The 10,044-nt window shown below is 43.3% G+C and overlaps 1 protein-coding gene across 1 annotated transcript in view; it reads right to left on the reverse strand.

The window, feature by feature from the left end:
- Positions 1 to 6,787, reverse strand: part of MYO1E (myosin IE) — a 68,166-nt gene extending 61,379 nt beyond the window's left edge. The window contains exons 1-3 of the mRNA XM_026084008.1: positions 6,716 to 6,787; positions 3,732 to 3,875; positions 478 to 567 (exon numbers count right to left, since the gene is read on the reverse strand). Of these exons, the coding sequence (XP_025939793.1) occupies positions 478 to 567; positions 3,732 to 3,875; positions 6,716 to 6,787 (306 nt within the window). The remainder of the gene's footprint in view (positions 1 to 477; positions 568 to 3,731; positions 3,876 to 6,715) is intronic.
- Positions 6,788 to 10,044: the final 3,257 nt, after the last annotated feature.

The raw sequence follows: 10,044 nt of genomic DNA on the forward strand, positions 1-10,044 counted from the left end.
CATGGACCCTCCCGACTCGAGCAGAGCACGAAGCCGAATTAAGACCCCAACGTCCTTACACTGACCCCCTCTTCAAGTTACATTCTCAAAACTGGCATCTAATCTTAGCATCTCCTTTTTGTCCACTTTTAGAGATCTCAAGCCATAGTCTCCAAGTCCACTAATGGCCATTTTTTATTACACACAACACTTTAAGGATACACTAGCTTAAAAACTGCCTTGGCAGGAGGACAGGCTTGCCAAGGGGAGAAAACTGATTTGGATCAGAATTAATCAGTACAAGAATTTTCTTGAAATACTAATTCGATGTTCCAGGCAATTAAACTCCAAGATGCTCTAGATGGTGACGGATACCAGCCAAGCTCTCACAGGCTAGTACCTGCAAAGCCCTGCAACAAGCGCTTCCAAGAGTTCAAGCATGCAGACCATCTTTGCAGGCCCCCAACACTGCGGTATATTATAGATTGTTTTACTTACAGCTCCCTGGTACATTTCAATTTCCTTTTCCCCAAAGTATGGCATCTGCTTGAAAGGATTCACAGAGATTAATACCGAGCCGATATATGTCTGTATTCAAAAGCAGTTAAGGTCTATAAGATCGTCTCAGTAACTATAATTTCATAAAATCTTATTACTAGTCATCACCATATAAAGTTTTTATATATTACATAAAACAACACAACTTCAAAGTAACATTAAATAACCATGGCTTGCAACAATTGTAATAAAAATGAAATTACTAGGCTTACAAGAATACAAACAGACCATACAATGGGATACTTTTATAATGTCAAAACATTCATCTTCTTAGGACAAGCTAAGTTTAAAAACATGTACTGGCAGCCCAAATCTGACACAATCTGAATAAAAATAGAAAAAGGAAATGGTATATTTGAACTGTTTCACCCCTTTGTAAGGGTCATTTTATCAGTGTTGGAAAAGGTTGTTTTGACCTTCACAGAATAAGCTACAGTGACAAATTTTGATCGCACAGAGACAGTGCTGAGCATGCACAGACATATGGAAACAGCCAGCACTGAGCTAAATTGGATGATTACTCAGCTGCATGTACTAGAGGGGGAGCTGGCATGTGCAGTTATTTTATTAACTGTCCCTAGAGAGGAGCATGTCTTACTCTGCAGGCTGCCCTACAAGAAGACACTCCGAATTTCAGGCTATCATTAGTCCCACAAAGCTTTTTTGCAACATTCTGAACGTTGGCGTGGCACAGAGAAGTTCTCCTGAGCGCAGCTGTGGTGGGCTGAGACCCGAGCGCTGCTCTCCGTTCGCTGGCTTTCCTGACGTTTCTCACCACAAGGGCAGCAGAGGCAGACCCGCGCCTGCGTTTTTGCCACGCCAGTTCACAATCCAGCATCCTTAACACAAACCTACCTTCGCTCACGCCCTAAATTGCAACGGGGCTACTGGAGAAGCAACCACAGGTTTCATTTCAGTCTCCCTGCTGCGGTGGAGGTGATTTCCAGCAGAGCACAAAACGGACAGCTAGAGCAAGCAGTTTAAACAGTCTAGCACTGACAGAGCGAATCTGCCAGTCCAGCCAAAATCCAGTTTAGATTGTTTTCAGCAGGTTGAACTCCCCTCTACAGAATCCAAAGGACACAAAACACTTTATCTCCTTTCCTAAACTGTAATATATTTATGCACCTTTGTAAGAGCCTGCAATTTTCTTCTCCAGATGGTGGCTTAATCTTACTGATGGAAGAGAGAATTCCTCTGTATATATCATACATATATCTACATGTATCATATACAAATACTTTAGAAACCTTTGGAGTTAGAGTTGCTACATACACGTACGAAGCAACTGAGACTACTTTAGAGGCAGGAGTGGTTCACTGATGCTGGAGTTACAGTGTGCCCATGGAAGCGAGTCCAAAACACTGTACTGCAGGTTTCATCTAATGATCTGGATTTGTTCACAGGCAAACTTACTGTCTAAGCTTTCCACACAAAAGTGGGAGAACTAACATATATTTTACATAAGAATATATTATTATGGTGCCACAGCACAAAATAGTATCATGTTAGTCAGAGAAGAACTATAAAACAGTGAACATAATTTCTGTATTGTTAATCTGCAATGTTTTCTTCACACATTTTTTAATTTAATTCAAAGAAGACTGACAACATCCGGGTCTCCAGTAAAATAAATCAAGCATTCATTGTGTCAGTACAAACATCTAAAGTGACAGTTTTCTGTTGGTAAACAATGTCAGCATTTTCTGGGAAGATTTGGTAATCTCTATGCAAAGTGGCACAGAGAAACGCTCATTCATGGGTGGACACATGAACAATTGAAAGATTGAAGAGATGATCTCCCGTGGAGAATGACAAGCCTGCAAAGAGCTGCAAAGGACTCTTCTTTTTTCCCCCCACAAAGGGATTATAATGCTCTAAAAGTAGAATCTGATACCTCATGTAACCACAAATCCCTTTGGAAAACACATTTAATCCTGCTTCAGTAGAAAGACCATCTCTTATGCAAAGCCTTCACATTTTATAAGAAACTGTAAAATGCTTTCATAAGCACAAAGCTCCCAAGAGTTGGAGAACGGGAAGTGTTCCAAAGGGACAAACGGGTCTGCGTTACTAACAGCAAGAACATGATTTTCTGCCCCTATACTATCAGTTTGACAAGTCATGCCTAACTTTATCACATTTCTATAAGGCAAAGTTGTTAATAGTGCTGTTTTCCTGAATGTAGGATACACAGAAATGTGAGCACACACATATGAAAAGCTTATGCAGTTTGGGATGGAAATGCCAGTGCAACCGCAACGCTACTTCTCTCTCAGTCCTGACTAAGTTGAGTTGTTATTTAGCTCTTACTGTCTGAAAGTATGGAAATAGCCAGGAGATGTTATTTTTCTCTCTCTCTCTGCAAAAAAAAATTAAACTCTTCAAGGAAACTATTCTCCGGATTCTTCTAGGAAGTACAAAGATCAGGCTAAAGCAGAGGGAGAAACAGAATCACCATCTAGTAGTAATTATGCTGACTAGTCTACCAAATTTGTCACTGCAGCTCATGTTATATTGTGAAAGCTAAAAATGAAATAGTGACTAGTGTTTTATTTCAAGGAAGTCCTTTGATACATTTCCAAAAGAAAAGCAAACTTTTGCTGCTAATATCTGTTTTTCCTGCTGGGTTATAAGTTCAGGTATTTTAATCTTTCATATTTTCATTAATCATAGTAAAAAAAAAAACAAAAAACAAGCCCAGACACTGTAGTTTTACAGATGTTCCCCTGTTTCCATCAGTCCATCACTCATGGTATTAACAATTCCAGACCAAGTTGTAAAACAGGGTTATGTCACAGAAGAAATGCTATTTTGAAAGCATCAGAATCTGGGAGGTAAAGAAGACAATATGATTATCATGAAACGTATATAAGGCTTAAACTTACTAATTCTTGAACATGGAAGTAGCCTCACTGAACTAACTTTAGGGCTCATGTGAATATGTAAATATATGGAGCTGTAAGCCTATCTGCAACAACGACAGGAGCAGTACTAAGTATCAGAAAGAATACCTTAAAAGAATTTTTCAGATCTGAATTTCAACACTCACATTAGCCCAGATTACAAAACGTTTTGCGTAATCTCAGATGAACTTTCACATAAAATGCTGAGGATCTTTGAGTAATCTGCTTAAATAGAACATATACAGCAAGCCCACAGGGCCCCAGCAGAAACAACGCCGTAAAGGATACGAAAATATAGTCATCCATGTATCGCTTCTTTAGGTTCTCCACTATAAAGTCCTCTGTGATTTTGGAGAGAAGGACCATATCATCCACTCCACTCTGCTTGACATTGTGGCTCTGCCAGTGGTATCTGTAGTGCCCTTTGCTGCCCTGCAGGAAAGTACAATAAACAGCAAAAAGGTTACTACATTTCTCATTAGCATTAAATAACTGCGAACCATCCATTCAAATTCCAACTTCCCAAATATTTTCCTCACATTGAATTCTATTGCTTGATCCAGGCACGTGTAAAAGCATACACAAACGACGTCAGCTTTCCCACCTCTCAACTGTTAAGCAAAGCATCGCACTGCCCTCAAAGATCAGAAGGTAGTTTGATGGGGTTTTGTAAATGTCTACACACAGAAGGGCTTTCAGATGGCAGGCATTTCCAAATCTAGCAGAAAAATCCTGCGTTTCCAACTGAGATATCGTTTTTGGAAGCTAAGGATGCAAAAACTACACCACTACAGTGCAACTATTATAGTGAGGATAATTAATCATCTGAACTATTAAACAGGGATATGGTAGACTCTCCAGCCTTTGCAGCCTTTAAGTGAAACCTGGACATCTGCTGTTGCTCAAATGGAAGCTGTGGGCCTGATGCAGAAATTATGCAGTGATGTTCTGCAGATTACGTTACGCAGCCTGTCAGGCTGCCTGTCTTAACAGTCCCTTCTGATCTGTTAGTCACTGCGCTTAACTGACATCTAAATAGACATTTGCTCCCCACACTCGGAGACTACTATTTCAGGATGCTTCTGAAAACTTGTGACATTTCAAGTCGTACCAGCTGAAACCAAAATCTGTTTTCTCCAGCTGATTTGAAGAGTAACTAGGTTCTGTGGATACACTCATAAACTGATTAAAATCCACTCCAGATCAATGCAATTAACCAAGCTGTAAACCCACTATCTGATCCCAAGCCTGCCCTCTGCAGCCTGGCAGAAAAAGCAGTTCTGCCCTTTTGCCTTGTTTTTGGTCAAATTTTGTTTGCATCATACTGAAATTAGTAATGCTGAAATTAATACTTTTTATACAGGCACATTATCATGTATGCTGTAAAGCACATAAGGAAGAGGTGGCCAACAGAATGGCAATTTGATGTACTCCCCCCATCTTTTAACATCACAATGTCAAACACTGAGATTTGCTTACACCGCTCTCATGCATTTTATGGGACAAAGTCATATTCATCAGAATACAAGCAAGTTATTATTTTAGAGTATTTTGCAGAATAAGATAACACGCAATTACACAGTGCAAATTATAAAATTTTGAAAATGGGAACAGTATGGCTGCACTCAAGCATTTAGCAGTCGGAGTCAGTGATTTACACAATATTTGTGTACACAGCACTTCCACACTAGCAAACAACCTACTAGCTATGCAACTGTATTAATACAAAAGTGCTTCTACTGATTACTTTCCTTGTGTAAATAGTCAGGCACTTGCACCAACACAAGGTATAGGAAGGGAGCAACAACCGCAGTCCGGAGAGCACAAGGCTGTTATTTAGGTAGTGCTGGCTAAAAGTGTTCATCACAGTCTCAGAGTTAATTTTTTTCCACAAGCTTTGCTGGAACTATTAGGGGGAAAAAAAATATCAAAAACGAATGAAGACATAGATTTAATGCATATTAGCATATGGAGTCAGGCCGATATGGTGGCTTCATCTCAACTGAACAAACTAACTGACATAAAAAACAAGGACCAACTGGATTTTTATCTCAAGTTGAATTATTTGTGCTAGGAATGGACACATTTGCTTACTGCAGATAGCAAGGGACTCCTACTTTATGTGTGTTTTTTACTAGGTCTCTGGTCACTGCTACGGCCAGTTCAGCTCCGCCACTGCTAACTACACAGAACAGTTGTAATCCTGAATTAAGAAGAACACTTTTAAATGTAATATAGCAGAGGTAAATATATTTAAAAGCATACAAACGTAGCAATTCTCCTGAACATCTGCAACCTTACATTAACTTATTTAAAACAATAATCTTAAAATTCATTTAGTTTGCGTAAGACTTGCCAATTTGCTATTTGCACAATGGAAGCAATGATCTGGAAGCACTGAGAAAATGAAGGAACCAATTAATTTGGGGAAATTGCTGCAAGACATGTGACTGAAAGATCAGCTGAAGGTCAGGTTATTTGAGAAAACAGAAGTCCAACAGAAAAGCGTAACTTCCCTCAGTGTATTCATCAGCTATTTCAGATATTATACTTGGAAAAAGGGACTGGCAGCATGGACAAAGAGGTACAGTATCAGGATAAATGCAGAGGATGACAGTCATCACAAAGCTGCACAGAACATGGTTTAGTATCAGATAATTGAATAAGCTAAAGGAAAAGTGCAAGAAACGAGACAGAGGGAAAACAGTCAAGCTGCCATTGAAAGCAATGTTATCAGACCCAATAAATCAATGAGGAGAGGATTAAGATGAGGAAGCGGCGAGATGCCTGGAAACGCGCAGAGTTAAGGCGATGGCAGGCTTTACGCCAGCCCGCGGCTGCGACCGCACGGCACGCGCCAGGCCGACCGGCTCCTTCCCAACGTGGGGCGCCGGCGGCAGCAGCAGCGGTGACCCGGGGGGCTCCCTTGCCCCGAGAGCCCTCCCCACGCTCACGTGCTCATCCGCAACCAGATCCCAGTACTGCCGTCTCACCCGCGGTCAAACGGCAAGGCAGCAGAGACGTGCAGAAAAAGGCAACAGCCTACGTGGCCGGGCAAGCTACCAGCTGCGAGCGCTAGCACTGAGGAGTTCACGTTTACAGTGCGTCACAGTTTAAATGGCAGATCCTGCCCGGGGTTGGGGCTACTTATTTTCCTTGAAGCATGGCCCTACATGTAAATATAAGGCGAAGCAGCAAATCATCGATAGGAGATTACCGCCACGCTTCTCCTGAAGATCAAGATACGAGTCCAAGCATTAGGAGTGACTAACTTTGTCGATGGTTGCGTTTGCACCTTCACTTCTCGCGGGAACCGAGTGCCAGTCGGACGGCGACGTGGCCATGCCCCCTCCTGCGCAGGGGCCAGCAGGTCCGTGGTCTGTGCATGCAGCCAGGAGCCGGGCTTCCACGGGATAACCTACCCCCAAGCTCCCACGCTTCCAGGCACAGCCAACAACTACAGACTCCAACCCGACTACATCAACTTTAATCGCTTCCAACTGGCACTGTCACTTAACTATTTTTATATGCTTCTGAAACACAGAAAATCTTCCTGTAATAAATCAGCTAAACAAAGTCCAAGTCATAGCAGTCAAAACAGCAGCTCTTCAGACTTCTCCAGTGCTGCACATTTACTGAAGGGCAAGGATACAGATTTTAAACTTGTGGTGCTTTCATTCCATTTTCAAAACTTCTTCAAAAAGCAAATAATAGAAACATATGTTAAACATCTCTCCCAAAGTACTATAGTAAGTGAAAGCCTGTACAAATTATTTTCAGAATGGGAAACAAATACTGCGATATGTATGTACAGTGTGGACTTCTAAATGATAGCTTCATGTGGTACACTAAATCAGGTTTGCAAAAGGCTGCACGGACTTGGCAAACCGTAACTGGTCAAGTAGAACAAGACCTTCATAGAAAAGGACAAGAACTTCATATATTAATCCTAAGAACTGATATTGTTGCGCTACAAATGAAGACGCACGGACAGTGGATGGAAAAGGATCTGCTAATGGCACAGAAAATTCTAAGCAGTACGAAAGCAAGCAGGAAAACTCTGCATCTCATCACACCAGAAAGCAAGCCTTGTACTGCATGCTCCAAAGGAGCTACAAATAAATCAAGACAACCAAGCAAGCAGGTTCTAATAATAATAAAGAATATTATAGGTAGTAATTGGAGCAGTGATTCATAAAGTTTCAAGTGCTGTTCAGAGGCTGCCTGAAATATTAACTCTGGCTCGAAGACAGACACTGATCTTATGTGGTCAAAAGTGAAATTTTTCATCTCTGACTCTCCTGCTCTGCTGCACTTCTAGGACACAGTGTTTCTTGTAAGACTATTTTAACTATGGAATGAAGAGACAAACAAAGTACATTTCAGATTTTAATCTTTCTTTGAGCCTCGATGCTTTGCATGGATTTCATCCTCACAGTCCCTGCAGATGAGAGCAAACCAGCAGAATCATTTTTAAATATGGGTTGTACCAACATTAGCTGTTTCATTAGCCTAAATTTTCACAGAAGTTAGATTTATCAGTGTCTTCACTACCAAAATTATGATTTCATTGTGAAATAATTAAGCAGGTTTGTCTATTCTGTCGTAAAATATAAGGGGAAGTGAAGGGCACTGAGCAGGGAGGGGGTAGGGACTGCAACGCATTGATGTTGACCCCCCTCGGCTGGCACAGGATAAACACGAATGCTGTTTCTACTGCACGTTTCATGAGGTTGGCCTGTGTTTTGGCTGGAGCTCTCTCCCATCCACATAAAAATGCATGATGCTAATGCGGGGGCACTTCGCCCCCGAGCTCGCTCCCTGGCACCCACCTTAACCGGCAGCTGCTCCGCGGGGAGGCGCAGGCAACGCACCCGGCTGCTCGTGGGCTCTGCTGCCCGTCGCCCCCAGCCTCCGCCGGCCCCGGGACCCCGAGGGCTCCTGCGACCCGGGCCGGCGGCGCCAGCAGGGAAGGGCCAGTGGGAACAGTGCCGTGCGCCCACCACCGCGCTCCCGCAGCGATGCTCGTCAGGCAGCCAGAGCCACGCTGGGCCGCGGTCGGTGCGGGCCAGCGCCCCAGCGCAGACCTCGCTCTCGGTCCCTGCGCCCTGCTGCGCCGCCCAGACCTCGGCCAAGAGCGCCTGAAGCCTTCTCCTCCTTGGCTTTCTGGGGAAAGATGTGATCTAACTGTACCATAAATAAACAAACAAAGCCTTTGTGTCAGCGCAAAACAAAGACCGAGCAGTCGAGAACAGATGAGCCTGGCAGATTAAAAATACCACAACCAAAAACACATCAGCAGCCTGCAAAAAGCCCTCAGCAGCTCAGCCTGGAGAAAAGCCGCAGAAATGGGAAGAGCAGTGCCTAAGAAGCCGGCTGCGCGCGCGGGGCGGCTGGCCCGGAGCTGCCCGGGGGCAGCACTGGGCTGGCCGGCAGGCAGCAATCCAAGGCGTGCGCTGCCCTGCTGTCAGCTCGTATCATTCGCTCGGGTGCCATCTCAGGCTCCAAATCAGATCAACTTTGCACTCTGAAAAGCATAATATTTGAGCTGACGGACCGTCGCAGCGCCGTCCCGCTCCAGGGCCTCACCTGCACGCGCAGGCCACGAGGACACCCCACGGCGCCATCCCGCAGGCTGCAGCCATCGCCATCTTCAGCACCAAAGCAACACAAGCTCCGAGAGTAAAAAATTCACTCTTCTGCCACACTGTAAATGTCACTCAACATCTGCTTGCAAACAGTTTCAGACAACTGCTACGTTAATACCAGGGGATACGGACATTTCACTGAAGACAGAAGGGTGACAGCACGGAGCACCAAAACGGAGCAGATTTGATCGCTTATTGCTAAGGAAGTGCTGGAGATTTACAACACCTCCTATATGCTAAATACTTTCTATATACTTTCTATACTACTTTAACCATATCATAGTATAAAGTACTGTTTTGTTCAGAATGAGTGATCAAACATTGATGAGGCTTTTGTTTATTTACAGAACTTTCGTTGCTGCCCTCCACCTTGTGTTACAATAGCAACTGCTGGCTTCTCATTTTTACCCTTATTAATTGTTTGTATATTTTTACAACATCCTAAGCAACAAGTATTTGATGTTGCTATAAAAAGATTGAGTCATGCTGTGTCACAACAGGGGGTTCTTTTAAACGGGAAAAAAGCAAATATTTTTGTATTTCAAGCTGCTTAAAAATAGTCTGTCTAAAATTAAAGCACTAAAAACAAGGGATAAGAAAAGACTGCATATTCAGTTCCTGAGAAAGTGCCTTCTCTCTCTCTCTCCCCTCCCTCCTTCCCTCCCTCCATCAAAATTGTGTCTGTCTAAACTACAAAAACTTACAAATCATAAAAACCTCCAGATTTCCATACAGGGACAAACTGCCATCTTGAGCTCCTGGCGCCTTTTTCCATAGCAAACGTGCACTCCCGCGGGGTGCAGAGAGGGACTCTCGGCCTCCGGGGGGACCGGCAGTGTCAGGCGATGCCAAGCACGACCTCGTCTTTCCCAAGGTTCAGGTACGATGCAGCTTTCTTGCTATCGCATAAAATCCTTGCAGTTTTGAATGCATTTGTCTCTCCACCCTGATTA

Source organism: Apteryx rowi, unplaced genomic scaffold (assembly GCF_003343035.1).
Source record: "Apteryx rowi isolate R43461 unplaced genomic scaffold, aptRow1 scaffold_624, whole genome shotgun sequence".
NCBI lineage: Eukaryota > Metazoa > Chordata > Aves > Apterygiformes > Apterygidae > Apteryx > Apteryx rowi.